Consider the following 20,462-nt stretch of genomic DNA (forward strand, 5'->3'; position numbering starts at 1 on the left):
ATTGCATTGCATTTTACAGAAAATTACAGCGCTGCAGATTGAAACGGAAAGGTCATATTTAATAACATTCAATTACAGTATGTCTTGTGTCACAATTGTATATGCTGTATATATTTTTTTTTTATTTGCTTTTTTTTTTCCTCCACGAAAATGGAGTTACCTTTTATGTGTTAAATCCTTAAAGAGGACCTACAGTCTTCCAGAAGAATTTTAAATAAACATATTTGTTCTTCTTAATTATCAGTCTTTCTTCATTGGCTATTATTAATACTAATGATATGTCAATATTATTTCCCCACCCAAACTGGTACTCTCCAACTGCTGTTGGCAGCCATGTCAGCTACTGGCTTCTGAAGCCGCCAGTTGTTCTCTTCCTGTATTTTGTGCAGCTGACTACTCAGCATGCACATCCCGATCTCACTGTGTCAGGAATGGACTCGCCAATAGTGGTGGGACTCACCTGCCTTGTGGGTTGCAGTACCAGGACTGGCCAGTGGGTGCTCTCAACAACCAGAGGCTCACTCCGGCAATTAGCCATCACCTGGGGCTCATTGCAGGTGGTGTATTTAAGGGATGGCCAGACCTGCAGTCAGTGCCTTGTTGTACTGTTTGCTTGGCCCTGGTTTCCTGATCCTGTTACTTCTGTCCTGACTCTGCTTGAACTCTGCCTGTACTGACCTCGGCTAGTCCTGACCACTCTCCCGCCTGCTCCTGGTACTCCGTTTGCCAGTTTGCTACCGACCCGGCCTGCCTGACTACTCTTGTATTGTATATTTGTTATCTGTTGGAGGTTTGGTTCAGTTTGTTTGCACTGTGTTTATGTTTAGTTTTGCACTGCGTTTGTATTGTTAGTCTTAATAAATTAGATTATTTACTATATCTGAAACCTGCGTTTCCCTGTGTCAGTCCACACACTTCTGGTCATACCCGGATCCCTGACACACTGTGCAGAGGAAAATGCTCGTTGACTCCTGGGATTGATGACACCAATATCCCAGGAGTCAAAGGGAAACCAAAAATGATGCACGTCTCTACGGAGACATGGACCCTGAAGTGACGGTAATTTTACATAAAAAAGGTAATTATGCCAAAAATAAATAAAAAACTATTTCCAAATATTTTAGAAGGGGCAATAGCTTCTAATAGGGCCATGGTTGTTAGGTAGGGCGAAGCTCCACTTTAAAGCGGAAGAAAACCCCAACTATAATTATTCTAAAATATGTTCCCTCTCCCTTCCTCCTACCTATCCTGCCTACCCTGTATAAAAAAAAGATGTGTACTTACCTATTTTCAATTTGCTTCGGTCCAGTCATGTGATCCTGCAGCTCTGTGTAAGGGAGCGCTCTACAGCGGCTGCGACTTTCAGGCACTATGACAGCCCCCATAGGATCCTTTGATCCATGCATTGTTGGAACTCCCTCCTCTCCTCTGCAGCAGCCAGAGCTGTGGGATCACATGACCAGACTGGATCAGAATAAAAATAAGTATACAGACCTTTTCTAAACAGGTAAAGCAGAATGGGAAGCAGGAGAAGGGAGGGAACATTTTTAAAAATTGTTATAATTAGGCTTTTCTTCCACTTTAAGACTGAATGGCAGACATATACGAAATAAACAAATTATGCAGCTCCCTATTTATTAATACATTTTTTAAAGTAATTTTTTAAATGTATACACCAGAATTTGGTTTGGCATTAGCCTCTTGAAATCTACTCTACAGCATAGCTCAGACTGGTGGATTAAGAATCAGCACAGGGAGCCAATTAGTTATGTTGCAGTGCAAGGGACCTGCGGAGAGCTGGAGAGAGCAGAGTGAGAAAGAAATTAACCTGTCAGTCTGCTGCTTCTTTCACTATCTGGTTATAGGCATGGTTAGGGACAAGACCTGTAAGTGTTACTAAATTTTTGCAAAAGAAAATACGTAACCCCCAACCCCCCTCCCCCTCAAACTCTAAATTCCAACCCAAACCTTAACTCGGAGCCAAGATATTTTTCTACTACTTACTTTAAAAAGAAGGATTTTATAGTTGTTACAGGCAACACAGACAGTTCATCTTTAAGCACATTGATACATGAAGCTGACTGTAACTTTGATTTATGAAACACATTAGAAGGTGCTTCTTTTGCTAGATCTAGTCATGCTGAAGGTTATTACAAGGAACAGTCCTATACGTAAAGTTTCTGTTAATACTACATTGTATTACATTGTCTGTTCTCTTCTATCTTTTAGGCTCCAGCCTACCTAAGCCACAAGTAAAGACGGCATCGTTGGGGCTAGCAGGAAAGGCAAGATCCCCACTTCTCCCAGTGTCAGTCCCAACAGCCCCAGAAATGTCAGAGGAAAGCCACAAACATACAGATGACCCAGCCAGTGTAAGAGCGCTTTTTTTTTGTTTCCTTTTTCTTCTTTGTTTCCTATTCCTTTTTTTGCCCTCTACCTATTGTATCTTATATCTATTGCGCACTTGTACTTAAAGTTAGATTTTAATTGATTTGGTAGATTGCAGAGGGCATGCCACTACGCCTCTGCTGCGTACTGTATTGACATAGGGTCCTGCAAAAGGAACCACTGTGTTTGGCAGGGGACCTGACACACCGGGAAGTGTCAAATTCAGTAGATTCTTCCAGCAGTGACTTCTCTACAGTACAACAACTGGCAGTCCAGGGAGCGGGAAAGGTGAGTATTAAATATCTTTTATCATGGGTAATTTTTTTTTTTTACTATTTTTATTTTAGTGTTAGAGCTACATTAGTTGCCTATATAGAGATCTGCACATTGAGGTAAGTTCATTAAAGGAGTAGAGTGTGGTCACTATTCAAAGTGAATTTTCACTTAGCCTATTAGCCTAGTAACCATAACTAATGTTTCTTTGGTCTCTGTGGTTTCATGTTGTCCCAGGGCAGGCTTGGATCCACTTTTGGCAGACGGTGGTAGTTGGTGAGATGCTTGCAGACCATGGATTGCTTCTAATTGTAATTTTGACTGGTTAACTCTGTATGTCAACAGCTCTTATCACTATCATCAGCTATATACCCCTGGGGAAGAGGGAAAAAGGCATTATTTTGAAATACATCGGGTGTATGTCCCTCTGGGGATCATTTCATAATGCATAAGCATCATATGACAATATGATATTCTCCATTGAGGACTTTTTTGGTGTATCTCTGTGACATGCTGTATTTTTCTTAATTACCAAACACCAGACAATTTATGTTATGCTTTTCTGAGTTGTAATACTCATTTTTAAATAAAATGTTTGTAATTTTTTTTACTGTATATACCAGGGTTTCTCAGCTAGGGTTCTATGGAATCCTTAGGTTCCTCCAGAGGTTGCTAGGGGTTCCATGAGAAATGAGCAATTTGTGCCTCTCAAATGAGTTCCCACTAGCACCATTGATCTTTTTAGCTATCTATAAGGGGGTAATTCTTCCCAATAACCACAAGTGTAAGGAGCAGTCTTCCCACTGACCATCACACTACGGTATCATGAGTTATACAGTTGCAAGAAAAAGTATGTGAACCCCTTGGGAGTACGTGGAGTTTTGCATGAATTAGGCATAAAATGTGCTCTAAATGTCATCTAAGTCACAACAATAGAAGAACACAGTCTGCTGAACATAATACTACACAAACATTAGATGTTGCCATGGTTTAATTGCACATAACATGTAAACATTCACAGTGCAGGGAGGAAAAAGTATGTGAGGCCCTAGCTTAATGACTTCTCCCAGAGCTAATTGGAGCCAGGAGTGAGCCAACCTTGACTCCAATCAGTGTGATGATATTGGATGTGTTGCTGACAGCTGTCCTGCCCTTAAAAAACACACACCTGTTTTGGGTTTACTGGTTTCAAGAAGCACTGTCTGATGTGAACCATGCCTCGCAGAAAAGAGCTCTCAGAAGACCTACGATCAAGAATTGTTGACTTGCATGAAGCTGGAAAGGGTTACAAAAGTATCTCCAAAAGCCTTGATGTTCATGTGTCCACAGTAAGACAGACTGTCTACAAATGGAGAAAGTTTAGCACTGTTGCTACTCTCCCTAGGCGTGGTCGTCCTGTAAAATTGACTGCAAGAGCACAGCGCAGAATGCTGCATGAGGTAAAGAAGAATCCCAGAGTGTCAGCTAAAGACCTACAGAAATCTCTGGCACATGTTAACATTTTTGTTGACACATCTACAATAAGGAAAACATTAAACAAGAATGGAGTACATGGGAGGACACCACGGAGGAAGCCATTGCTGTCCAAAAAGAATATTGCAGTACGTTTGAAGTTTGCAAAAGAGCACCTGGATGTTCCACAGCACTACTGGCAAAATATACTGTGGACAGATGAAACCAAGATTGAGTTATTTGGGAAGAACACACAACACTATGTGTGGAGAAAAAAAGGCACAGCACACCAACATCAAAACCTCATCCCCACTGTAAAACATGGCGGAGGGAGCATCATGGTTTGGGGCTGCTTTGCTGCCTCAGGGCCTGGACGGATTGTTGTCATTGATGGGAAAATTAATTCCAGAGTTTATCAAGACATTTTGCAGGAAAACGTATGACCATCTGTCTGCCAACTGAAGCTCCGCAGAGGATGGGTGATGCAACAGGACAATGACCGAAAGCATACAAGTAATTCAACAAAAGAATGGCTGCAACAGCACAGAATACGCCTTCTGGAGTGGCCCAGTCAGAGTCCTGACCTCAACCAGATTGAAATGCTGTGGCATGACCTTAAGAGAGCGATTCACACCAGACATCCCAAGAATATTGCTACACTGAAACAGTTTTGGCAAGAGGAGTGGTCCAAAATTACTCCAGATCGTTGTGCAGGTCTGATCTGCAACTATAGGAAACGTTTGGTTGAGGTTATTGCTGCCAAAGGAGGGTCAACCAGTTATTAAGTCCAAAGGTTCACATACTTTTTCCTCCCTGCACTGTGAATGTTTACATGTTATGTGCAATTAAACCATGGCAACATGTAACGTTTGTGTAGTATTATGTTCAGCAGACTGTGTTCTTCTATTGTTGTGACTTAGATGACGTTCAGAGCACATTTTATGCCCAATTCATGCAAAACTCCACGTAATCCCAAGGGGTTCACATACTTTTTCTTGCAACTGTAGATATGGCAATTTTCTTGAGACTGGAAAGGTATTACCCATGGGAAATTGCGTGTCTCTCTTGATATTTAAGGTAGGAATGTGGCCAGTGTGACATGAGATTAGGCGGCTATACTATTATATTTAATAATACTTTTGTGCCTTCCAAGCACTCTTGGGTTTGGCAGCTCTGGGTGCGACAAGATATATTGGTGAAAAAATTGCAGTAACTCCATTATTACATAAAATTCCATAATGGTTGTTTTTTCCATATTACCTTCTATTCATCTATTAACTGAGTTTTTGTTCACCCTGCAGGTATACGAACAGGACGATTTAAGTGAACAAATGGCCAGTCTGGAGGGTTTGATGAAGCAGCTCAACGCTATCACGGGCTCCGCTTTCTGAGTTTGGAACTGGCTCTTTTCGCTGCCGCCGGAGCCTGGAAAAACATTGCAGAGCAATGCACTTTTAGCTCCTCCTCAACGGCAGCAAGGGGTTAATGGGACACCTAGGAGCATTGCAGCATACCCGTGTATTAAATCTCACCAGTGAAAACATCTGCACAGACCACACAGGAAATAACCGTGGATTTATTACATCAAGAATCCCCATGACATCCAGGAATAATTTGTTACTCCAGGAACTCTTTCATCGAATCATTTTTATTTTCTCTGGAAACGTCTGGAGGGAGTTTGGTGCAAAAGCCACATTTTCTGAAAGACGAAATTCAGGAACGCCGATATGCCATATTCACAGCTTTCCTAGCTATGGAAGGGAAACAAATATAAATGACAGGATAAAGGATCTGTTCAATCCAAACTCCTATTGTGATTCTAGAGTCTAGATGATGACCTGGGCTGCAGAAAAAAAAAAATTATCATCTGAGTTCCCAGCTCTAGCTACCCTACTGTGGCCTTTATAGAAGATTCTTACTTCCCCTGTTGGGTTTTTCAATAATGTCTGAAAATTGCAGCAGAGAGACTAAGACATCTTTTGCTGCGAAAAGCAAGACCCCCATGGTTGGGGGATAGAGCTGGGAAATTAAGCAGGTAGATCCCCAAAGCATATGTGAAGCTTGAATTCAGTAGAATAAATCACAGTTGCAAAGCCAAGAGGTTCACATGGTGGAAAGAAAAGTTGTATTTCTATAATGGTGGTGTTTTTGCCTTACGACAGCTTAAAGTGAGCCTGTGCTATGCCCATTTCTCTAAAGCAAATCTATACAGTTGCATTTTATGATGGATCTAGTGTGCAAGCCCCATGCGTTAACATTCAGAAGTGCTGAATTTTTGTGTACTGAAAATTGAAATACTGACCTCTGTGAGCAAACTCGAGCTTGCCGTAGATGTAAACTGGGCTCAGTGAGAGAGATCCATAGATTCTCCTATCCTAACAGCGAGCATGGGGGTGTCTCTCCTGCTGGTTATTGACAGAATACCCACACAGTGACTGGAGCCGATTGGTCAACTTTTTTCTACCCAGCTCCTTTGATTTCTAAGTTGAAGTTTGATTTCTCAGTTAAAGTTTGTTGGCCATGTGATGTTGACAGGGCCATCTATGGCTTGAGTTTCAGCCGATTCACAGGAAGTGTCTGACATTTGAGTTGTGAATGGGTAGTTTTAGTCCAGCAAATGTACAGGTATTGTAGATGGTGTCACCACAAATGGTTCTGTTGACATCGGGGTGGTGTACCAATGAAACTCCAGCTTTCAGCAGCTCAGAGTATACCTTGGAAAGCTTTTGATTGGTCACTGTGCCCACTGTGATTTTTTCTTATTAGCTGTAGAATGAACTATATTGTATAGTGCAAACACCATTGGTATAAGGTACATTAATTGTTTTATAACCCCCAAAAGATACAGGAACACTGCTGCAGGAGTTAGACCTCGTTCATTGCAATGTACACCCGTGTCTGGGCCGCACTTACCCACACAGTGTCTGTAATCAGGGTCCTGCATCCACACTGGTGTCAAATTTGGAGCAGTGGTTGTGTCCATGCATCCGCTGCTTCCCTATTAACATGAATGGGACTGCCTGCACAGTGATGCATCGAAAACCGGTGCATCCTATGGGGGCAAACACTGTATGCCCTGTGTGAAATAGGCCTTAGGTGCAAACATGGTCCTTCTACAACCAATAAAAGTTCAATCCTTGCCGAGATAAAGCTCCATTCATCACTCTGGACTTCAGTAAATATTTATGACAGTAGCCTACAAAAATCCCCAAATCTCACTGGATTTACACAAAATATTTACTGAAGTACAGCGTGAAGAACGCAGAGTGCAGAAAGTTAGGTGCATTAACCCATATAAACCAATGTGCTGGGTTGCTCCAAGACTTTATATATCATTGTTGCCCTTTTGTATTGCTTTATTTGATCATTCTCTATCTATTTTTTCGGTTATTATTTTTTTGTCACCATTTTAAACCTAGACTGCCTATGTAGCGTGAATTCTAGAAAACGGATCTCTGACCTGAAACGTACCTATACTTATGATTTATGTCTGCCACTAGTCACTAGAAATAGAGCACAGATGAGCGGGTAGAGGACACTGTCTGTTATCGTCTCTATAAAATTGATACTATACATCATACAGTGTCACACAGTCATCCTGTCTCGTTTTATGAAAACTCCGGTTACATTTCTGAAGTTTGTATACAGCTGGGTGACTGTGTAAATAGATATTTTCTTTGGAAAAGTTGGGCATAGTTGCTGATTAATTCAAATTAAGTTACAGGGGCACCATGATGTTCATCCAGAATATGTGAGCTTTTCAATATATAATACTGTTTCTGCAGATCACAAATCACAATATACCCAACAATGATGATGATTACACTGTAAAATATAACCCTTCTGGCTATGTCTCTGACTCAGCCATCGAAGATCTTCTAGGGAACATGTCTGGATAGAAATATGAAAGTCATCTTTATAGGTTCAAAGGTCAGGGTGTTCATCCTTTCTTCAGTAAGTAATGAGTCACTGACCTGTTCAGTATGGAGACAAGGAAGGATTGGGCAGGGGGGCATTTGCCCCTCAGGCCTGCACAAATAATATAAGTTGAGTTGGTGGCTCTTAGTAGGGATACTCCCTCCACTGGACCTAAATCAGAGCGGGAATGGCGGTCATTGACACCTACTGAGCCTTACAGAACTATCTGTTACCCGCTCAAACCTGGGATCTCAGGTGATCTTCCACCAAATGCCAAGAGCTGCAAAACAACTCATTGCTGGAAGAATGCAAAGGCGTTGGGCCCCTATTAAGGGGTTAGTTCACCTTTACCAAAAAAAAATGCCTATTCAAATAAGGGTTGCCTGTAGCTGAAAACAAACTGTGCAAATTTGACAAAATTTGGATAATAATCCTTGCTGTAGGTGTATACCATTTGTGTACCTTTGCAAGTGTGGCACAAAACTCCCACAGATAGCAACATCCCACCTTGTTTTTAGGAAGTTGCTGAGACAGTTCCACAGTCACTACTGCTCACCCTCACCATCACTGGAGCAAGCTCTCAAGCCCCTGCACATGAATGGTCTACTATCTCCTCCATCACAGCATCACTGAGCTCAGACCTACTGCGACAGGGGAGAGAGTGCACGCTATGGGGTTTGAACTGGCTGCCAGTGTTTTATCAATGTCCTAGCAACAAGGCAAAACAGATAATGTCATCTCTGGGAGTTTGTTACATTTATTGTTGAATGTTTTAGCTCACAGCAAAGCACCTTTACCATGACAGGGCCAGATGGTTGTGTTTGCCTCTCAGGTCAAAAGTTCCTGGTCCTCCCTTGTATAGATGTCAGACATTGTAACCGAAATGGATGCATGCTTGTACCAGGTCAGTGACTTACTAGGTAGTGAAGCAAGGATGAGCAAGACAACCACACACACTGCCCTATTAAGAAATGGGTCAACAGTGTCTGTCTATATTTCTTACCTAGTTTTCCTTTCATTGATTCTTATGTATGTAAAAGGAAGCTGGAATGGCGCAGCTGTTCAGATTTATAAACCGGGTATGTTTCCAGAAATGAATCCGTCAAATCTGGAATTGCTTTTGGAAACCTAGGATAGTTTGAAAGTCAGTGAGAAGACCTGACAACTCGTGGCTTCCCAGCAAGCCTTGACCTTCAAAGACTGCCTAAAGAGAAACAAACTGGGCAAAAAACAGGTTGACGTTTCTGGACAGAGTACAGGTTCACTGTATGGTGCATAAGCAACATGTACTTACCTTTAAGTTACCCACAGATGAAAGTACTGTGCACATGTCTGTATCCCCACACAACAGTATTGGAGCCTGGCAATTAAGGCAGATTAAGGCACCTAGCATCGCATGGTGGGGAGGCAAGGGCATGATGTGTGTGCCCAGTATCCAGAAGTATCCAATATTTTCTTTCTGATGCGCCACTGGCTCTCAGTGTTGGTGGAGAGGGTGGAAGGTATGTGCACGCTGTTTATTTTGTATAGAGTATTGTATACTTGTTATTTGCCCAGTTTGGTCAATGTACACCTCCATTTTAAGACTACCCGTTCACAGTCCAGACTGCTGAAAGGGTTACTCTAGATAAAAATGATATTTCAGTCTTTGGTAAATGTTGGAGAGTTTAATAACTTTTTTAATTATCCAGGACGTTTGATGATGGGATCTCTCTAACATAGTTCCCAGGTTGTTGACTTCATAATTGAGTCCTGGAGAAATGTAAGAATTTGACGATTGATTCTACCTCCCAGCATCCATTCATAGCTGGATCCTTTTGGTGGACTGACATAGTAATTTCTTATTTTGAACTCATGGCAGTCCAAATAAAGATCCACCATTGTTAGGATATCTGCCAACCTTATAAAACCCATTCTTTCCATCATTTCTAGGCATAAACACTCTTACATCCATCATAGCCTTAGGAAGTCTTATCATCACCTTGAAACACAAGGTATTTTTGGTTTAATTACACATAAACATTTGTAAGAGACTCCTAGTATTATTTTGCCATTAAAGTCTGGGCGTATACCTCTCACTTTCTATAATATTGTGATTTACTAATTAACATTGTGAAAAATAATGTAGAATTAGCCACAACATCCAAAACAGAGATCATCTTTCATTTAAGAACTCATGTCTGATTGGTTGGTATGGGTAATGTCACACCATTGTTTTATGCACTGTGATATGACAAAAATCATAGCAAGTTGGAAACATTCCAGGTGCAAAAAGGGAATCCAAAAAATATACGCATTTCAAAGGCTGTTAATGGTGTTACCTATCTTTAAGAATACTTGACAGTTTCTGTAAGACGTTCCGTTACACAGAGTGTTTTTTATATTTTTCTACTTTCAACCTTATAACACAAGCTACAATAGTATTCTTAACAAAAGGCAAATATCACAAAAATTCACAAACTCTAAAGGTTTTGTTCATTCCTTACTAGTATGTTCTGATTTTAGTGAGATTCACTTTAGATTCAACCAGATTCTAGAGGCTATTCAGTGCAGTACAGAAGATGAAGATAAAAATATAATTGGTTGCTATGTGTAAGAGCACATTTATAGTGAACCTGTGTGGATTTCAAAATAGCAGATACATTTGCTGACTCTAGCACTTCCATCTCCAGTAGATCCTGACTACACATTGTAGTACAACCATTCTTCACCAGAGTTTCATAGAAGCTTAGGTTCCTCCAATGGTTGCTAAGAGATCCTTTAGCTCATCCATCCTCAACCATTTCAACAAAGAGGAACCCTTAAAATAACTTTCTGGGAACCCTGGTTAAAAATGACTATATGTGCAACTACTTTACATTAATTTGATGATCAGTGGGAAGAATGCTTCTTAGACTAGTGGTCTTTGGGAGGAATTACCCCTTACAGATAGCTAAAAAGATCATTGGTGTCAGTGGGAAGTTATCTGAGAGGCAGACATTGCTCATTGCTCAAGGAACCCCTATCAACCTCTGGAAGAACCCTAGAGTTTCATGGAACCCTGGTTAAGAAACCCTGCTTTAACTGTTGCTGATTGACCTCCCATCCGGTGGTGCCTGTCTAGCTCAGGGGTCAGTGCCACTTGGCAAAGGCAGCCTGAATGAACTGAACTAAATGATCTATATGGCTGTTTTAAGGAAGGCATTCTGACTACTACTGTAAGGGGGGGAAATCTTCCCAGTAGCCATCAATGTAAGGGGCATTTTCACACTGACCAACAATGAATTGGTTTTAGCAAGGGTTTCTCAAGACCTGAAAAATTATATCAAGGGTTCCTTTCAGGAAGAAAGGCTGATCCAGTAAGTTACTAGCTTGTAATGTCTGAAGACCAACAACTTGCTATGTTGTAATTATATAAGTCGGCAATGACAGCCTCCTTATTGCCATACTCGCAGGTTTACTATAATGTGAGATAGCATTATGTTGCAGTTTGTGGAGCGGTGGCAGGTAAGGAGAATAGAAATACTCAAATCCATGCCACTGTTCTGTCTACTAGTTTGAAATCCAGGTAGTCCTCAGGCCCTCCCCTCTGGTCCCTTAAAGTGTTAGAGAGAGAAATTAGGTGAATCTCTAACAACCAGCCAGGGTGCAGTAGGAGAGTTTTTGAAGGTGCACTGATTGGTGAGATACACCAATCAGGAGGTCAATGTTATTCTCACATTACACTCCACCCTCCCAATCTATCTTAGCAGACTTGCCCTTGAAGTGTTTTTAGAATTTTTTTTTCAGACTTGTCCTCATAACAACCCTTCATTGCATCTCTCAGGAGTGTATACATGCCCATTTCATCCCATTTATTAAAGGAAGGATATATATGCTCCAATTATGACTAGTGTGGGTCATCTGTCACAGTATGCTGAACATCATACAGCTCAACAGGAGTGAGGTGGTAGAAAAAAAAAAAAAAACGAAACCATTTTTTTATAACTGTAAAATAATTCCGCCAGTTCAGGACTTTGCGAGCTGGCGGCAGCGTGGGGGTGGGGTTGGGGGCAGCGGGGTGTGCTTTTTTATAAGTATTATTTAATTTATTATTTAGAATGTTTCCTTTTAGGTAAATTATGGTAAATTTGGTAACTGAAATGGAATAGTTGACGCCGGGTTTGAGAACTGATGTGCATCCTTCGTGTCCTGTAGAAACAGTTCTTGTCATCACACGGTTGCTAAGCTTTCCTGAACTAGATTGGCTGCTGATTTATGGAATCTTTTTTATTTGCAGTGGTTGTTGTGTGTCATGTTGTAGAAAACTTTGTTCCTAGTAGCTGTAAATTGAAAATTATTTACTAAGACTATGCATTTGACTGTAGCTGTACAATGTGTCCCATGCTTTCTTCATACCTTTAAGGTCTCTCAAGCTTCCAGGAAAGTTGTTTCTTGAAACAAACAGAGGTTGCCTCTCAACAGCTCTTTCATGGCAAAATTGAATCTCGGATTTAGGGTCATAACATTTATTGGCTGAATAAATAGATTTTAGTGCAAGCTATCTAGGCACTTTGTTCTCTTCGTCAGGCAATACTGGCCAGTGTGCTTACAGAGCTTGAACTACAATCTACTTAGCCAAAAAAATGGTATCACCATCAATCTGACCTTTTTTTTATATGAGTAATTTAAAACGCCTACCCACTTTACTTTTTTAGGATTGGCTTAAAGTAGGAAAGAAAATGCAGTGGGATTAAGGGTACCATTGAAATAAAATGGCAAAAGGAGAATGGCCAACCAGTAGAAGGGACCAACCAACAAACATTTTTGGAAAAAGAATATTCTATGTTTTCCACATACATAAGATTCTAGCTACCCAGAAAACAAAATAATTCTTAATTGGAGAACAAAGCAACAGATTGCTTTGTAATGTTGATAATTTGAAGAGATTATTAGTTATTTAAAATTCAAGTTAGCATTCCGAATAAACCTCGGAAATATTGTTTTAGGTGCTGTAATGGCCAGGTAATCCTGCATCCCCTAGTTAAGAATAAATATAATATGAGTAGCTTTCTTGGAAAACTTGATGCCAGTCTTTCATATATAAACACCCTTTGGTTATATATGTGATGTAATCATTGCTGGGGGCTACTCTTCAGCCCTATATGAAATGGTTGTCAAGCAGTAAGTAAAACCTGTCCAGACCTCCTCTGGAAGGATATGGGATTACAAACCTGTACTATCCCCCCACATCCAATTTGATCTGCTTTGCTAATCTGTGGTCTCCTCCAGTTGGCCATTGGGCTACCTATCATGTCTATCAGATTGGCAGCCCAAAGGTCAACTGAAGGAGCTAACAACTCTAATTCTAACTGCAAGCCAAAGGTTTAGTATTGTCAGCCTGAAATGTGAAGTCTGCTACAGGCTCTATAGGTAAGGGCTCATGCAAAGTGGGACATTTACCGAAAAAATCCAGCCATTATTCAGTGTCTGAGAGCCACAGGTTTTCGTATAGCCAACTGAACAAAAGAATTCGATGTCATAGACAGCTCTCTAGTCACAATCAGGAGCCAGTGGGGAAGGCCTCCCGATCACGTGACCACTGTGACAACAAAAAACAGTGGTCACATGATCAGGAATTCCGTCCTCCCCCCCCCCCCCGGGGCTACGTAGGAAGGGGTTAAGTTGTGTATACCCACATACAGCCATATCATGTAATTCATTTGTACAGGCAGCTGCATTCAACACCTGTGGCTCCCACGTGATGATTTAAGGCCATGTTTTACATTATATGCCCCAATACCCCCATGTGCATGAAACCTGAGGACCTTTGCAACAGATTCACAAAATATAATGTACTTGAGAAAAACTGCATACTGCCAAGCATACTGAAAAGTAGATTTAGGGAGTATATTTTAAGGCAACGGGTTTCTTGGCTTGCAAGGCTACTAGAAATAACGTGAACACCTTACGGGTCAACATCAACCCATTTTTTTGGTGGCCATCGCCCTATTGTGGTATGGGTCCAGGGTTATAATATTTATTCCGTCTTTTTATTAGGAGCATATATTAGCCAAGTGGTGTCAGACACTGATGAGGCATTTCCAATGAGAAGCAAGAGAATGCATGTGCTTCATGTCTTATTACAACCCAGCACAAAATGAAGTCTGGAAAACTATTTCCAAACTCACGCTTGTGAATTACGATATTTAAGCTTCTTTACCCTTTACAACTAAGAAGCGATGTTTGTCTATGCCTAAAACTGCAATGTGTGTATTTTTTTTTCCCCTAATGTAACTGGATGTACATCAACATCAGGCAACGGCGTCAGCTATCTCCAGTACTAAAAGCCTCCACATGGAACTGAGATTGAGTAGAATTTCTTAAACTGTAAATCAAATTAGATTAGTGATTGCAATATTTAAATGTCATTTCTGTTTCTCAGAAAGGAAACGTAACTTCTAGTTTAAAACTGACTGTTTCTACATGAAATCTTGTATACGATTCCAAGGAGAAAAAAAAAAAAAAAAAAAAAGGTTCTTTTTTTAAAGCACTGTAGGACGGTCCATATTAGTTTTTTTATAGAAATGGTACCCAATGTTGCATTCTTTTGTTTATTGAATAAAGTTTTGATATAAAACAAACTTTTCTGTCTGCTATTTTTTGTATAGTTGTACTAGCAAAAAAGGTTTCTTTTTTTATCTTTTTTTTGATTGGGTTGGAACATAAATGGTTTTAGGCTTCATGCACACTGCAGCTGTCAAATCAGGGGCGGACTGACAACTCATGGGCCCCCGGGCAATAGGGGATCATGGGGCCCCTGTGTCCTTGCCCAAACTCAAAAAAGCCTATGAAAAAGTACCAGGGGCATCTCATGGGTCCCCTACTGATCCCGGGCCCTCGGGCAGTGTCCGAGTTTCCAAATGGTCAGTCCACCCCTGTGTGAAATGTACATTTTACAGGAGTTTGACTTTTTTTTTTTCTGTGCCAAAACACCACTCTGTGTTATCCTGTAGGGGGGATTTATTAAAGCCAGTGCACACAGAATCTGGTGCAGCTGTACATGGTAGCCAATCAGCTTCTAACTTCAGCTTGTTCAGTTAAGCTTTGACAATAAAACCTGGAAGCTGATTGGTTTTTGTGCAGAACTGCACCAGATTTTGCACTCTCCACTTTTAGTAAATACCCCCTCTGTGTCCATGCACACGAGGAGTTTACAGGCGTTTAGAGGCTGAAATCTAAATGTACCATAATTATGTTCAGGAGTGGAGTGTTTGGGCAGAAAAAATGCCCAACATGCCTAAACACGTGTAAATTCGCCTAAATGCTCGGCGCATTTAGTGCTTGAGCGTGCATTCATTTCAGTGGCCAGAATAAATTATTATTCTGGCCAATGAAATTAATGAACACCCAAATGTTCACACACCTGATGTAAAGGGGAGCTCTGATGTAAAGGGCAATGCTGCAGACCCTGATATAAGTGGGAACTCTGATGTAAAATGGAATGCTGCGGACTCTGATGTAAGGTCACCAAAGACTACCTTACAACAGAGTTCCCCTTTACACCAGAGTCCACAGCATTCCCCCTTACATCATGGTCTGCAGCATTCTCCTTTACATTAGGCTCCAGAAATCCCCTTTGCACTGTAAGGGGGAATCCTGTAGACTGTGATGTAAGGGGGAACTCTGGATTCGCATGTAAGGGGGAAGGGGCTCTGGTGACAACAGACCCTCTTACCTCAGAGTTCCCCTTTACATCACAATGTGCAGCATTGCCCTTTACATCAGGGCACACAGTGTTCCCCTTTACATCAGGGTCTGCAGAGTTCCCCCTTACACTGTAGGAAAAAATAATAAATGCACTTTTGTTTTCTGCAAAAATATGTGTATTTAATATTTTTTTTCCTGAAAGGTGATGGAAGCCTTTGAAAAAGATGGAATCGATTGCTAGCCCAAAAAGGTGCAGGCAGGAAGATGGCTAATACTGGCTGCCAGGTGGTGACTCTTATCAGGGGGCGCACCTAGGGTTGGTTTCACCCGGTGCTGGAACACTTGAACTATGATCCATTATGCTCAATCCGCAGATCCGATCCATCCTGCAAGGATCGTCGGCTTGCTTAAAACCTACCTTTCTGTGGAGCGGGTCCGGTGTCACCCCAAGCAAATGGTGTCACCCGGTGCGATGCGCACCTCCTGCACCTTCCTAGGGATGCCCCTGACTCTAATATTTGCTCTCTTGCAGAACTACAGCATCCACTGCTATACAACATGTCCGGGTGTAACTGGTGTTGGCCTCCTGCTGCACTCAGTAAGCCTAGCCGCTGGCCCCTATGTAATCACTATGTCCAGTAATGATGAAGCACCTAGTGGGTTCTACCAAGTGGGTGCTGGCTACAGCACAGTGAGTAGAGCCATAGAGTGTAGCAGGCAACCGGTGTCTGTATCTCTACAATGAGAGAAGATTGGAGTTACCGCCATCTGGACAACAATAATGATGATAAGGTAATAATACGTTAACAATAAAATAGTAAAATAAGTGAGCGCTACAACAATCACAAGCAGCCAAAGCACCAAAAGGTAGACCAAAAACCTCCAGAATAATCAAGGAAAACAAAAAGGTGCTGCGCTGGAATCCCTAAAATCCAATTAAAATGCATACATATAAATTGCACTTAACCCAGATGTGGATAAAAGTGACAAACGTGCACAATGCAAGGTAAAGTGATATTGGTGAGCACTATCAATGAGGGTTACCCCTCATGAATACGTGCTTTAGCACGAAACTCATCGAGGAGGAGCCGTGTGCAGTGACCCTTTGCCGCCGCAACGGCGTGGAGGTCCGGCGGCCATCTTAGCATTCCACATGGTCAGTGTTTTATTTGTCTTTTGCTTATAATAAATGAATGTTGCTTGGAAATACTGCACTATGGGCTTCCTTCTTTTTGGCTCCTTGTGAGCGGATACCTGTACAAAGCCCATCCAGGAGTGAGGCCTAAGGTGCTGCAAACTGCCCAGGGGAAGGGGATCCATAACAGTTTGTGACCAGACCAGGCTGACCCGGTTCCGATAGGAGATTCCAGCAGACATCCTTGAGCTTTACCTTACATATATGCACATAAAAGTTGTGCATCTGGTGAGTGCGTATTCCTAAAAATTTCATGGCACATCACCAGAATGTTGTAAGGAGCACTTGTCTGAGACCTTCTCAGATGGATCATCACTTCTAAAGCACTTTATGAACTGTTTTATAGGACTGTGTATCATCATGAACACCTAGCACATTGATAGTGCTCACCAATATCACTTTACCTTGCATTGTGCACGTTTGTCACTTTTATCCACATCTGGGTTAAGTGCACATTATATGTATGCATTTTAATTGGATTTTAGGGATTCCAGCTCCGCACCTTTTTGTTTTCCTTAGGTAATAGTAAGTTGTTAAACCCAAAACCAAAAAATTTCATATATTGTAGCTCCCAAACCCAGAGTTTGTTTAAACAAAATATGCTACCAAGATAACGTAAAGCTGTCAGTATACTCACTGCACCATCAGGGAGTAGTGTTGTGGATAGACAGGGAAGTCATCCAAGTTGCCAGGAAGGAGCAACAGTGCAAGGAATTAACTTTTAACTTTGACTTTCAAGCTAACTGTAGGGGCCCTGCCATAAGATGGAGTGTCCCTAATTACATTTAGTACATTTTGAAGCCCAGGCTTATTCCTGTTATTGCTGAGGAAGTTCCAGTGACCAGTGTGGAAAGGACAATCACTGAGCTATGAATATTTGTCTGACCCAACCAGGGCGGACTGACAACTCATGGGGCCCCCGAGCAATAGTGGATCATGGGGCCCCTGTGTCCTTGCCCAAACTCAAAAAAGCCTATAAAAAAGGTACCAGGGGCATCTCATGGGGCCCCCTACTGACCTTGGGCCCTCGGGCAGTGCTCAAGTTTCCAAATGGTCAGTCCACCCCTGGACCCAACCAATCTCTGAGGTCTTTGTTCAGAGGTATGATAAAAATTTGGAGCCCTTTCAAGAGTGTTCTTCCCTCTCCACCTGGGCTTTTGCCTGGAGAAAATGTGTCACCATCTGGGATCAGGCTCGGAGGCCAGTGGCTGTGGTAGTAGAGAGGTTCAAGCAGTGATCAGCTGGATAAATACACAATCAGATATCCTAGCAGATGATGCGGGCTCACCCAAGGTGCAGGGTCTAAGCACTCGCCGATCTTCACCAGAGCTCCTGATGGTGGAGATGGGTTTTGTTGCATGCCAACAAGGGCAAATTTACCACAAGGCATTTGCCTAGGACGGCATTTTTCAGGGGGGCAGCACTGCCCCCGATAGAAGGGACACATGCGGCACAGGGACCAGGTGGGATCTGAGAGAGGCTGCAGACTGCTTCATGTGTTTGCAGAGCCCGTCTCTTGTTCCCAGGGATGTCCAGAGCTGCGAAGGTTAGTGTCTTCCTCTCTCTCTCCAGGAAGGTCACGGGTTGTATGTTAGTGGAAGGCTCTCTCAGGTGGGGGAAGGCAGGGGTGTTGTTGATTAATGTCAGGCTCTCTCCACGGGGGGGGTGTTGGTCGGTGTCAGGCTCTCTCTCCCCCGGGGGGGGGCTCTGAATTTCTTTGTTGCCTAGGGCAGCACAAAAGCAAAATACACCACTGCATGCCAATGCTAGGTCGGGGTGTGACCCTGACTGGGTATCTACGCCAAGATGGTGCTTCCCACGCTCTGGAATAGGAGGCAAGTGACTATGGCTGTAGCTACCCCAAAAAACGACAACACCAGTGTTTGGAGTAAGCAAGAAGGACTGACTTAATTACTAAACAGCACCTCATTTATATACAAAAACCTTCCCCTTAGACAGGTATGGCACACGTTACAAGTTCCAGGAGAAAATGACATTACATAAACAAATAAGCAATCAAACACAAGAAAACAATGGATTCCTTCCCGGCACCTAGCAGCCCTAACTCTGGAGATGATTAAACAAAGTGAGAGTTTATTACCTACACCTAATTACAGCAAACAATAATTGATGCGAGGAAACCTGTAACAGAAAATAAAGTTTCTTAACCCTACCTACAGTTAGGTCCATATATACTTGAACACAGGAACAATTTTAGTTTTTTTCAGGTACTTACCAAATTATATTCAAGCTATAGTTATATAATCATAAAATTCAATAAAACCGGCGCCTAATATATAAGGACAATAAGTGTAAATCAATATGTGAAAAATAACAATTAATGCTGCTGTTCAAAAGTGAAAAACACTATAACATAAATTGATCAATAAAACAGCGCAAAAAATATATATAATTAATATAAAGAAAAAAGTCCACAATCCAAAATAATCCATGATTAAGTGCTTCAATAAAAGAACTCCATGCCAAAAAGAAGAAAAGTCCAATAAGAAATATATATCCCGTTCCTCAAAAAATACAAGGTAATTACACCACGTAGTGCTCAGTGATCCCTCCCTTGTGGAATCCACACTCACCAGATATGATGGACTCCTAGCTTTTAGGGCTTAAGAGTCAAAAACGCTTATTACTGGTGAGATGTGCTCACAGATATCCAGCATTCAGTGGAGTATAGATGCAATTCATCAATGTATTCCAAGATTCATCTTCGGGCAAAGGGGAAGTAGAAAGGACACTAATAGTATAATACTGTTTAGCTTCTTTATCCTCCTAGATTGTAAGCTCGAAAGAGCAGGGCCCTCAATCCCCTCATGTTTTGCATCGTATTGGTATTGTTCTGTCACATGTTCTGTCCCCCTTTGTAATGTACAGCGCTGAGCGAACTATTGGCGCTTTATAAATACTGTATAATAATAATAATATTCAAATAAAACAGCGATACATATTGAACTCACATTCTCTAAACAACATATGAGCCTTAAGATAGTATATTATCCACAGCCTTCAACCACTAGTCAAAATGGCTCTGGAGTGCCGCTGTTCATGCATGCTCAACTCACTGGACGTAGCGTCCCACAACCTAGCTGGAACCGGAACGCACCAATGCGTTTCGCCCCTCCTCCAGGGTGTCCTCACAGACAGTAATCTCCGGTCCCTGCTTGTAAGATATACTCTACGAGCGCCCCTCCCCTCTTAATGACTCACTTCCTGTTGGGTGTATTGGCTTCAGATCGATGGTCCTAAATACTACTTCCTACTCCCAACCATACCGATCAACATCTATTGTTATAAATAACATGAAAATATATGAAAAAAATAAATTACAAAATGGTATATTAACCTCCCTGGCGGTATTCCCGAGTGTAGCTCGGGGTAGAGTTTCAGTACCAAAAGCGGTAACCCTGAGCTACACTCGGGCTTACCATGCAGCATTGCATAGGGAGTCCCTGCAGCGCTTACCTTGTCCTTCGCTCCCGCGATGCGTCCCCTGCAGTGTCCCCGGCCATCTCCTTCAGCCGATGCCGGCATCCGGCTTCCGTGTTCCGGTCCC

The 20,462-nt window shown here is 41.9% G+C and overlaps 1 protein-coding gene across 2 annotated transcripts in view; it reads left to right on the forward strand.

Moving 5' to 3' along the window:
- Positions 1–14,633, forward strand: part of DCC (DCC netrin 1 receptor) — a 1,041,949-nt gene extending 1,027,316 nt beyond the window's left edge. For both annotated transcript variants that reach the window (XM_089681618.1, XM_089681619.1), the window contains exons 28-29: positions 2,230–2,372; positions 5,415–14,633. In XM_089681618.1, the coding sequence (XP_089537744.1) occupies positions 2,230–2,372; positions 5,415–5,504 (233 nt within the window). In that variant the 3' untranslated portion in view covers positions 5,505–14,633. The remainder of the gene's footprint in view (positions 1–2,229; positions 2,373–5,414) is intronic.
- Positions 14,634–20,462: the final 5,829 nt, after the last annotated feature.

This window comes from Staurois parvus, unplaced genomic scaffold (genome assembly GCF_062004578.1).
Source record: "Staurois parvus isolate SC_StPar_1 unplaced genomic scaffold, SC_StPar_1.0 ptg000272l, whole genome shotgun sequence".
NCBI lineage: Eukaryota > Metazoa > Chordata > Amphibia > Anura > Ranidae > Staurois > Staurois parvus.